Source organism: Ctenocephalides felis, unplaced genomic scaffold (assembly GCF_003426905.1).
Source record: "Ctenocephalides felis isolate EL2017-DRISC unplaced genomic scaffold, ASM342690v1 CF-g0.4_SCAFFOLD_00981, whole genome shotgun sequence".
Classification (NCBI taxonomy): domain Eukaryota; kingdom Metazoa; phylum Arthropoda; class Insecta; order Siphonaptera; family Pulicidae; genus Ctenocephalides; species Ctenocephalides felis.
The window spans coordinates 18,678-31,687 of NW_020537135.1; the positions used below are offsets into that span (position 1 = coordinate 18,678).

Here is a 13,010-nt window from a genome sequence, read left to right on the forward strand (position 1 = left end):
ACTCTAAGTTGCACTTAATAGCTTATAATTTTCAAACATCATGAGATATATTTTTTCCAGGACAGTTAAGGTCAATACTATCATCCCGTTTTGGTTTGACGTTAAGTTCTGGCACACTCTGTATATATGTATATATTTATATATGATATATATATATATATATAAAAATATATATATATATTTATATATATATATATATATATATATATAAATATAAAGAGCCGGCGAATGTATGTTATATGAAATGTTATAATTGCTCACCGCCCAGAATGCCGTGTATCGTGTAGTCCTTCCTGCAGTCCGGGTCGTCACGGGCGCGTGTGCCAGCCGTACTGGAACCGCCGCGCAGCAGTCGACTGATGGAGGACACGCTCGGCGGGTCGGGCACTCCTTCCTGCGCCGGCAATGTTCGAAAAACAATGTCAAATTAAACAAACAATCATTCGAAGTTATTCAGTTATCATAAAGTTTCAGTTATCATTCAGTCATTTTAATTAAAAGTTTCTTATTTGGATCAAGAATTTTCTGAATGGCAAAATTTCGTGATATGTCTCAAGTATAATTATTGAAAATTAGCTCTAAATCTCAAAGTTAATTATTTTAAAAAAATTCTTTCAAAGAAAAGCTCCTTATTTACTGTTCTAAATCTACGTACTGTTTAAATTCTAATCTGTTATGCAAATTTTAACATAGTGTGGGATACCTTAGTAAGAAGGGGGGTTGTGCACTTTTTTTGAGCAACCATAATTTTACTAATTTACCAGTTAGCTAGGAGAAAAAAAACTAAATGGTAATTTAAGCATTTGACTTCGTGGAAATAATAATAAACCGTTCACAGCCCCAGGACGGTTGTGACAGGTATAAATATAAGGTAAAAAAGTTTTTCTTTTATTGAATTTTACTTTTCCTTTTTCTTTCGTATTTTTTTTGTTCAGTTAGTTTTAGCTTTATCTGTTTATTCTTCACCCAGAAAGGACAATACTACCAACGCGTGTCACAATCGTACCCAACGTACACTTTTGAAAACAAATCATTGTTATGACTGAGCTAAATTATGTACGCAAAAACTAATTGCTATTAATTAACTACTAATGTTCAATTTTCAGCAAAATAACAAATAAAGTGATCCATCTATATACAAATAACAGTTATTATTAAAAGAATTTGAACAAATAATTTATTTTTAACTTTTTAAAAGTAATGCGGCCTACAGATCATTTTATAGGGAACTTGTTCAAACAAACATACTACACCTCAGTCTCTCTTTAGACCCCATCTTAATATCAGTATAGTATCTATCACTACTGTATCCTGGCACAACCGTACCCAGTTTTCTCTACCAGTGAAATTGTGACATATTTAATTCAAAGATAATACAAATATTCTATTAAAAAATTACAAAAAATATTTAAATTAAAACATTACCAGTATAATCGAATTCAATACTGTTAAGTTAATTTTATAAGTTTTGTTATTTTGAGTTTAAAAGAGTATGTAGGATCAAATAATTATTTATTTATTTGATGATGAAATCGTTTTTGTTTATAATATTGAGTATGAGAAAATGCAGGAAAATCGTGAATTCTCAAATTTTAACATTTTTATCTTTCGATTGGATAAAGTTAAATGATAGAAAATATTAAACTTCAATTAAAACAAAATAGTTAGTAGTATAATCAGATTATTAGAGAAGTTTTTTTTTTTTTTTGTTATTACTGTGAAACTTAGTGAAACATATATTTGTTGCATTCCAGTTAACTTAAAAAAATTCTAATCAAAATCGCATTTCTGAATCTATTGAATAATGAATGTATGAATTTAGTAGAAATTTCGATCGCAAATTCACTTAAGGTGTGTATAATGATATATTTATATTTATTGAACTAGCTATATTATTCGGAAATACAAGTCGATAAGTAAATGGCACACGAACGTAGTAATAAATATAGCAAATAACTAAATAATTCTAGTAGAGTTAATGTAATATTGACAACTAGTTTCCTATTTTATGCTATTGCAATTGTTAATAGAATTTATATATTGAGTTTATTTATTGAATGTTATTCGCGTCTATATAATAACTGGTATATTGCATAATATTTATGAACGTATTTTGTCGATATTTATGCGTTATAATTGAGTGGGTGTTCCGATGGCATAAAGTATTAAGAGAAACACTTTTCTTTCCAAGTTTTATTTGATTTGGTGAATTATTACAAGTAACTTTTGCTAAATACATTTTCAACTAGCTATATAAAAGCTAGTTAAAGTCAAACCAAAAAATTGAAGCTCAAAATATATTTATTAGGAGAAACTATACTCAAAATATTGGTAACAAATTTTCAAGATATAAAACATAATTATGATTATGTTATTAAAATATATTTTCCACTAATCATGAATATTTTATAATTTTTTAAGGGCAGTCTTTCTTCTGTAACCATAAATTGATATAATATTTTCATTCACTATTTATAAAAAAATTAATAATAAAAATACTCAATTTGAAGTTTATAAATAAATATTCATGTGTATGAGTACTTATAATCAGAAGTGTTTAGTTTGATTAAATAGTATTTATATATGTTTTAAACTTATATTAAACATCGATATTATTTTAATGATTCACTTCTTATATGTAGAAATTGAGAATCCTTAATTAATCATCTTGACTAGATTAGGCAATTTGTTTTAAAGATTAATATGTGCAAAATGGTCCACATTATGATTCGATTTTTTGTAAATATTGGTGTGTGAAACATATTTGTTTTACTAAATTAGATTTGATAAGTAACACTAATCTTAACAAAGATGTTCTCAAGCAACATCATTTTTGGTTAATAATAGTGTTAGTACAATGCATATTTATACCATATCGAATAGCTTTTGATCAAACATTTTAGAGCAGTTCCAACTGTTTTCTCTTAATAAAATTAGTTATGTCGCAAACATTTTCTCCATTAGAAAAGTCTGTGGATTGTTCAACATTGCGAAATATTGATCACTTGGTAAATTTGGTCAAATAAAATCATCAAATAGGACTAATATACCCAAGGAAATAGATAATTCTTCATATACAATATGAAGAATAAGACAGCAATCAAGCGTAAGAAAACAATTGATACAAAGGCTTCTTTTTTAATACATTGTAAAGAGTATGCACTCATTTGTAATAATTGTAAATAATATTATAAACCACTATAATGATCAGAATACAAACAACGCAGTTTGTAGCGAGTTACTCATATGCTACAACATTGTAAGCTCGAGATATCCTTGACAAGCCCAGCGAGCATTAATAAAATTCTTTTTTAAGCCATAAATGCGCAAAAACAGTGAGTTAAGCTATTGCGTTGCACTACACCACGACATTAAACAAGTCGCAAAATAATGTTATATAGGATTTCAAAGTCACATTGAAGCGAGCACACAAAAGGTCTGCAATGACGCATTTGCAGTCAGTCGTAGTTTAGTTTTCTATAAATTATGAGTTAAGATGAGTATGAGTTTATTCGTCGTTCAAGTTTCATACTTTAATCATACTCAATTATTCAGTTGTTAAAGTTGTGTGTGAAGTGTACGAGAAATCATGAAATAAACAAATACATCAAACGCCTTCGTCTGTTTTACTGACCAGCCTCCACAGATTGGTAACAGCTTTATTAGCAGCAGAAAGAACCTACAAATAGTTGGCATCGTCGGTAGACCTTCTACACAGAAAGGGGTGTCATTGGTGGTTCCAGCATTACATGGTGACAGCGGTAAAAACCTAACCATTATATGGTGGTGCAATGTTAGCACAATAATCTATTTATACTATATCGAGTGGTTAATAGTCCATTTTTGTGCATTTCAACTTTAATTCAGAACACATGAAAATTAGTAGTGTAGGAAACATTTTCTCTATGAAAGAGATTGTCCAATAATGTGCATCTACTCGGACATTTGGTCTAATAAAAGTCACACACTCGGGCTCTCCTGTGTATTAGTGGTTAGAGCTATGGTATTTCAATTAAAGCCTACGTTCGGTACCTGCCTCTGCCTCTGGTACCCTGATATCAAGGAGTAGTGATATTGGTTTTCTGTTTGAAATACTCTTTACTCAGCAAAATTAATAAAAAAAAATCATCACATCATAGAGATAGAGTAATTGTTTCGTTCTACAAAACTGACGTAGTTGAGTCAAATAATCAAAACAGCTCGTAGAATCCTCGAGTTCTTCTGATCGCTTAAGTTTAGATTGAAAAAAAAACAGACACGGCCAAGGACAATGGATTTCTCCATAGCCAATAGAAACAACCAAAGCAATTGATGCAAAGCCTCTGTGTTAATATCTACTTAAACCATATCGAGTGGTTTTAGTCAATCATTTTGGTGGAATTCGAATATAATTCTCGAATACGTGCTTTGCAAAAATGAAATCGTTCCTTTGCCTCTTTAACACTTGGCCCTTCCGGCTGCATCGTTTGTTTACCAATAATACAGCAAGAGCTCATTGAGATTACACGGTGCGGTTGCGTTGCACGCCGATGCCGATATATCAGATTGTAAATTGTAAATATTCCGACCATTGCACGGTAGCGAGCATTCTAACGATTCCCGTTCCGCCTTTTGAAACTCCATCATCAATAACCATGGTTCGAAGATATCACCAATGTAGAAACAATATTTGGTAAAAATAAATGAAAGAATAAGGGGGTGTCCATTAATTACGTGATTGTTTTTTTAAGGATTTTTAGACTCCTCCTCTCACCTTGGTGATACGTGGTTGTTAGCTATATGTAGAGGGCGCTATGCTATTGCATGACATATAAACTAAATAACAAAACAAAAAGAGCGCGCGTAAGGTTCACACGCGATTGAAGTAAAACTTATTGCTACTATACAAGATGACATTTAAGTAAAAATAAATACATCATATAACAATTTTGAATAATGGTTATTGGTAATGTGGTAATACTCGTGATGCACACATATTTATTATTGTCAACCATTATACACATTAATATAATGATAAATTATAAATTATATATTTATAATAGCATTAAAAATATGTACAATATTTAAAAACAATAATGTAATTGAAGTTATACTTCAAGTGTGACATGATCGGTTTGTCATTGTAATTAGCATTTAGAAATAAACCTTCATTAGAGAAATGAACTAATTGCTGATTAATAAATTCTATAAAATTTGTTCACAAAGTGGATTATGTTAAACAACGCCTAAACAAATATTGTTTTCGCAACTTCACTCATCGTGTAGTTGTGTTTGAAGAACTTCATGTAATAAAATTAACATACATTTTGCTGACAATACAAGCTCATTGTTTGAGTAGCTGTAATATCTGTCTTGCCTATAGAAATATTTTCCATTTTAAAAACATCAAAGATTTATAGAAACTACGAATAATATAGAAATAATTTCTAATCAATAAGCTTATTAATTATTAATCTTATTAATCAATATTTTCAAGGAACCGGGTAAAATATTCTTTTGATTTAGGCATTTTTCATTAAATCAAGATTTTTACTACGATGTAACTTTAAAATGTTTATTCATCTATGTCAATTTCCTTGTTGATATCGGTACGCATACAACGACAGATCTCTTTTCACATACACGACGCTTAATCATAATCGACCCGTATAGAAATTATATCATCGAGAGCGAATGATGAATCATTGGCACTCGACTCTTATTTTATCTTATCTGCTGTAACACACTTCCGTTGCATTACGGATTTACAACCTAGTCGCGCCTAAAGAAGTTTTACTTCAATAATATGTGGTGAAAAGATTATATATTGTGATAGACAAACAGCGACATATAGAGATGAATATTGTTGAGAGTGTAATGAGAGACTATAAATGAGTAATTACAGATGAGGTGTGTTAATAGAGACGAATGAAGTTAACATGATGATATTTAAAATTACCTTCTTTTCCCCACTTAACATCACGTATATTTTTAGTTCTTAGAAAAAACATTAAATTTAAAAAAAAATCTGAAAAAATTGTAATATTTTTAAATTTAATGGTTAAACTCGTTAATAAATGGCGAACACGATAGCTTTCAATTTTGTTAGTTTTGTTACGTTATGCTAGTTGAAATGCATCTTTGGTATTAGTGCTAATCCTCGAAATTATCTCTAGCAAAATATCCAAATATTGACGTCCAAAAAGAGTTTTTTAGGTCATTTGCACCTACATCATAATCAGATCTGGTGTGTGGGCATGTTTATAAAAAATTCAATTTTATGTCCACGTTTTCGGATCAACCGTTTTGAATGATTCAAAATGCTTATTGAATTCTGCGAATGTGAAAAGCCTAATGGTCTATAATAATTGGAAAATATATTTATATATAAGCAATTTGCCTTAAGATATTAAACCACTGACTTGGATTGAATTCTAAATCAAACAACTTATCAAATAATAAGAGAAGGAACAAGCACCACCTATATGCTTTTCAACAGAGGTGAAACTTTTAAATTTAGAACATCAAATACCTAAACTGTTTGTGGCTGTTTAAAAAATACTAGATATTAAAAAATTGTGCGATTATCGATATTTATATAAAATTTAAGTTTGAATATTCGATTTATCAAAGCATACATTGAATTAAAGGAAAAACAAAAATATCAAGTAGCTATGCTCAGTTTCAAAAACAAATTTTATCTAATCAATATAACAAAAAAAAGAAAAAATTAAAAACCTAAAAAAACGCATTTTTTTTAATATTATAAAAAAATTGTAACTATTGTCAAGCTGTATTTGTGGGCAACGTATGTAAGTAAATTAATTTTAATTAAATTTAAATTTAAAACTGATAAGCTGACTTGAAATTTTGGGCCAGTATAGTAGTCAAACGTCAAGTTAGCATATCGTTTCATACAAGATAATAATAGGAATACAATGATTAATAATTACTATTATAATTTCAGGAAGCACATCAATTGAATTTTATATATCGGACGTCTATAGATTTTTATTTTTATAATTTTTGACATACTTGGTAAATTTATTAATTGCAATTATTTTATCAATTATTATAATTACTTATCCACGGTTTATGTTTCAGAGCTATTTATCAAGACCAATGATTAATGATACTAGAAGGAATTAAATAAAAAATGTAAAAATGTAACATTTGTGAAATTGTATGAAAAAAATTGCATAATGTAACATTTAACTGTAAAAATAAGTACAAATATAATCTGGTGATGTAATTATGTAATTTTAATGTTAGAGGTTTAATTTTAATTAATATTATTGAAGGTAAATCAGTAAAAGCTAATCTTATTTCAAATATAAAAACGATTGCCAGAAACAAAATTTCTAATTTTTCATTGAAATTAAAATAATATATGTATGTATGCTCATACATACTTTTACTTTTTGAATATACCTGCTTCTATATGAAAGCCTATGTTAGTTAGGAAGCTAAAATTAATTTTGAAGTTCAATTTAAAATTCTAAAATTTGACTCGAATAGTCAAAGTTAAGTTTTTTGGTTTGAAACCAAAATTATAGATAATCATTTACTATATTCGAAGATAAAACTAATTTTGGCGTGTTGAGTAATTCTAATAATCTAAGGGACATAGAAAATTCCTTATATACAATGTATATGATAATACAATAACCAAGCATAAATGAACAATCGAGACTACAAGCTTTATTTCAAAATTAATAAAAAATCAAAATCTACTCTTTATTTTATTAAAAAACAAACATAAAACCAATAAATTGGACTAGAATTTAAAAAAAATAATAAATTGGATATTCTCTGATTTCTAAGGCAAAATGGTACTTACATCTAATTATTTTACTTACAATACAAGTTACAACAATAGTTTGATTTTTCATTTTATAATAGAATAAACATCGTTTACGCCATTAAATTTTTTTCGCAGTTATTGAACTTATGAATAATATAAGAGTTACAATTGATACTAAATAGAATATCATTTACTCTAAATGTCTTAAATATCCTAATTACTACTTATTGCAGTTCACTTATTAGATGATGTATAATAAGCCAATCTATTTACATACAATCAGAACATGTTCATAAATATTTATAGACGAAGGTAGATATTTATGTTCACCAATTATTTCATTAATATATTTAAATCAATTTATCCATAAGCGATAATTATCATTAATAATTATACGTCTATATAGTAAATCTATATTTATACAGTAGCTCATGCGTTCAAAGTTCAACCCTGCTCTCTTGGTTAATTACAGGTTGCGCGTTACTATGAAATTGCGTTTGATAATTAAGAGATGAAGCAAATAAATAAGACGGTTCAGGAATATTTTAAAATTCCCTCATGTACAACTTATATTGTATTATGTAACTTTATCGACAGTGACTCAAATTGTGTCAAGAGATAAACATGTTCATGTTTAAATAACGTTAAAGAAAACAACTCTAATTGTATTTTTGTAATTAGCGAATTTATAGAAAAAGTTAATAACATATTATAGATTATATAAATAATAAATATTATGATAATACTTGTGAATATCTTTGGTGTTTTACCAATTCGAGAATTATTCTCTTGATAAGTCTAGTTAAAGCTCTATAACTCTGCGAAATTTGCTTATATTGACAAAATAGATGATTTTTGATTACCTCAGTTAATATAAATTAGAATTTTGTGGAAATGATTTTTTGTGTAATTTAAGAAACTTTTTTTATTATTACATTAAATAAAATTGGATTTCGTAATTAAAGGACTATTTTATATTTTATGCAGTAGGGTAGACTGGGTACGGTTGTGCCAGGATACGATAGTGACAGTCGTTATAACAGCTAAGCTATACTGATTTTGAGATAGGGTTCAAAGGGAGAAAGTTGAAGTACGATTGTTCAAACAAGTTTCCATTATAGCAATGAGTCAGCGCCCTATATTGTCATGATCTGGAAACTGCATTGCTTTTATAGAGTTAAAAGTAAGTTTTTTTGTTGGAATTCACATTCACAAATGTTAATGGTACACAGATAATTTTGTTTATTTTTTGTAAGCTGAATATTAGTAGTTATTTACTAGCAAATAGTTTTTACCTATTGTTAGATAATTTATCTCACTCAGTCATAATGATGATTTGTTTTCAAAAGTACGCGTTAGGGACGTCGTGACAAATTTTAGGGTACGGTTGTGTCATGTATTTCTTGCATATTTTGGGTAAAGATTAAACAGATAAAAAAATCTAATTTAGCTAACTAAGAAAAAATACCAGAGAGAAAGGAAAAGGAAAATTCAATATAAGAAAAAAAAAGATTTTACAAAGAATTCTTATTAACTATGTTTAAAAAATATGTTTTTATTATATATTGTTATATTTTATTCAGAAGATTTGTTTAATTGTTTTGTTGTGTTGTGCTACATTTTATTGTTATTAATGATAATAAAAGATGTATGAACCATTCTGGTGTTTACACATATTATTTTTAACCTATTTTTATGCCTGTCGCACCCGTCCCTGGAGGGGGTATTTTTTTCTTGTATTATTTGATTTCATAACTAATTCATCAAATTTGAAGACAGTGTTTTAGCATTTCCACGTAAACAAAGGTTCAATTTACTTTTCTTTCAGCTAACTGGTGAATTAACAAAATAATATGATCAAAAAAAAAGTTGCACAACCTTACCCAGAGTACCTACCTCTACAATTTATCGGTTGATATTTTATTTAATAGTGTTTTCTCTATAGTTTAAAATAGTGTGATCAAATAGAATATAGATATTAGAATGAGTATGGCGATTAAAAAAAAGAATCAAAACGCTTGTTCAAGATAAATTATTTTGGTTTAAAGATAAACAATACCAGGTTCACAATCAAGAAGGATTCTAAGCAAATCACAATTTAGAAGATATCTAAATAATTGTTATCAATTAGTTCCTAAAAATAGAATAAAATAGAGAATGAAATATAGATAAATTGAAATGCATTTGTTCAGTATTATTAGTCCAGTATCAGAAGGTAAAGATAATTTAATCGTGCGTATAATGAAATTTATTCCATGAATACTTTACAGATAAACAAATATAAACTAGTTTAATATTGAAAACCTAAAAAATGTAGCTTAATCTTTCGAGCATTTATTTTAAAATAAATGTAGACAAAGTCCTTAATTAAATTTCTTTCTCTTCATCTAAATCAAATGCTTTATTTCTACACTTGTATCATTAAAACCCTTAAGCACATAAAAAAATTCTATATCATCAAATTATATTTTACCCAGACCAATTGGTACTCACTTTGATTAACTTATCTCTGATCTCCCAGCTGAAAATTCCCGGATTTCTCCTCTTCAATTCGTCTATCCTACCCTCGACTTCGGGCGTAGCTACTCGGGGTTTGGAGCCTCCAATGACTCCCGGCCTGATGCTGCCGGTCTCCTGGTAGCGATTTAATATCTTGGAAACGCATCCATGAGATACTCGCAGTTGTCGCGATATTACGCAGGGACGAACTCCGGCAGCTGCCATTTCCACAATTTTCAAACGAATGTGATTAGGAAGAGGGCGACCGTTTATGAAAACACCTCCTAATTGATTCACTCGCCCTTGACCTTTAAAATGAAAATTAAAATAAATTCTTTATCTCTTCAAATCGGGAAGATTGCTGTACATCTTTATATTATTATTTATTTTCAGATAATTTATTCACCATATTAAGTTTCCAAAATAAAATTTGCATTTTCAAGGCAAATATGAAAGCACTAAAACAACATGCCAATTACCAATGCTAAACAATGTGCCATTAAAATAAAGTTGACGAAGGCTTTTTTAACACTAAACTGCCATGTGATGTGTTCTCACACTATCGTTTTATGACGTTATATTAAATTTGCCTATGACATGATATGAAAAACATCTATTAAATTTTTATACGTAGCGTAATACTGCCATTGGCAGTTACGCATTGCGCATTAGCTATCGGCGACAAAGACTATATAATAATAAAGGGTAGTACTGCCCTAGAGCTGGTCTGTGAGTTGAAGTGAAGAGATTTCTCATTACCATTTCACACCGCAGTGCCCGAAATGGGCTATAAGAAATATTTTTGATCTGTGAAAATGGACATCGCTACTGCACGATATCAGGTTGTCTAGAGTGGAATTCCAACTTATGACCCGTCCACACAAGTCCCGATATTTATGCGAGAATAGTACGTTTTATGATGTGTTCATAGTTTTGCACAAAATTTATCTATTGATTGATTTGCAATACATCTTATATATATATATATATATATATATATATATATACGCATGTGTATATATATACGTATGTGTATATATATACGTATGTGTATATATATATATATATATACGTATGTATATATATATATACGTATGTATATATATATACGTATGTATATATATATATATATATATATATATATATACAAGCATATATGCTTTGATATCCCTATAAGAATTAGATATGCCTTGAATGTGAGAAATAATTTCATAAACATGATGAGAAAATGTTTAGGGTCGTCCCTTCTCCTATGCTGATTAAACCAGCAATTATTCTATTATTCGATCTTATCATTCCATTTATGTAAAAAGTATATATAGATAAAATTATATTAATGAGTTAAGATTAAAATAAAGATAAGTACCCGGATTGTATTCGAGCATTTAAAAGTTAGCATTTATAAATTGTATTAATTGATTTACAAAATTGACAGACAAAAATATATGTTTAATGAAAAAGTATCCTTAAAATCAAAACTATGATTAATGATTCTTTATATAAAATTGAAGTATTTTATTGGGAGCATGAAAAACTGCTTAAAATAATAGAAGATTATTACTCCCTCGTTATTTTTCTGAAATAGTTCTGAAATAAATATATCGTTTGCATGTAATTTTTATATTTTAGGCTTTCACCTAATTTGTATGTTTAAGGCGTTAAATTTTCATTAATAGATTAAATTTTAGTTATAATATTAATATAATCTCTTGTTAAAATATATTTATAAATTTGAACTAACGGATACAGTATTTGATTTCAGAGCTTTTCGTATTATGAGGCACCAAACCATATTCTTTATTATTCCAAAAATTGATCTAAAAGTTAAAATTTTTTCAAGATATTTGAAAAAAAAATGCATATGAGATAAAAAAAAGTTCAGAAAGCAAGTTTTCCAAGTTAATTCCAAAACGTATTTTATTTATATCAATCCAATAATATAAAATATCAGTGCAGATTTAGTTTGCTACGAATAATTTGCAATTGCATTTTTTAAAATGCCTCGGAGTTACATTAAAAGTATGTACCAGTAAGTATTCAGTATTTAATTTTGAATAAGTTTTATTGATGTTAAATTGTTAGACTTGAAAATTACACAAAATATATATCCGATTAAAGTTAATTTACTATAAATAATAAAGCCGGTTAATATAGGTTAACGGTTTGTTTAGCATATATGAGCATAAAAAGAGATATATGAAGAAACATTCAAATGCAATACATAAAAAAATTGATAGGATTGTAATAAGATATTATTTCTAACATTTTATTTACTCTTCTGAATTATTTCTCACAATTTTGTCTTATGAGGCTGCTAAAGTTTTGATTGGCAAAATGATAGAATTTAGAATTAAAATAGTTATAGAATTAGAATATTTTGTATTATTTTATGAAGAATCGAGGTATAATTTAGTGTTACCTGTTAAGGGTAAAATGCAAAATGATTTATTTTATACCGTCATTGCCTAAAAATCTTCTAAATATCATAAAATATGAGAATATGTTTTGTTTCTTTTAAATCTGCAATTAAAATAGCTTTTATATAATTTATTTGCTTGACAAGAATACTCGTCAATATGTAAAATTATGCCACTTCTCATTGAGAAGTATAGCAGAGACTAGGTACAGTTTTCCCAGGGTACGGTAGTGACAGTCGTCATAGCAGCTAAACTATACTGACTTTGAGATAGGGTTCAAAAGGGAGGTAGATGAAGTATGTTTTTTCGAA

The 13,010-nt window shown here is 28.2% G+C and overlaps 1 protein-coding gene across 1 annotated transcript; it reads right to left on the reverse strand.

The window, feature by feature from the left end:
• Positions 1–247: 247 nt before the first annotated feature.
• On the reverse strand, positions 248–10,616 carry LOC113365400 (protein gooseberry-neuro-like; the record flags this gene model as incomplete). Its single annotated transcript, XM_026606970.1, has 2 exons — positions 248–394; positions 10,277–10,616. Coding segments are annotated over 2 exons (487 nt in total), but the record flags the coding sequence as incomplete, so codon positions are not given.
• Between the last annotated feature and the right edge of the window lie 2,394 nt (positions 10,617–13,010).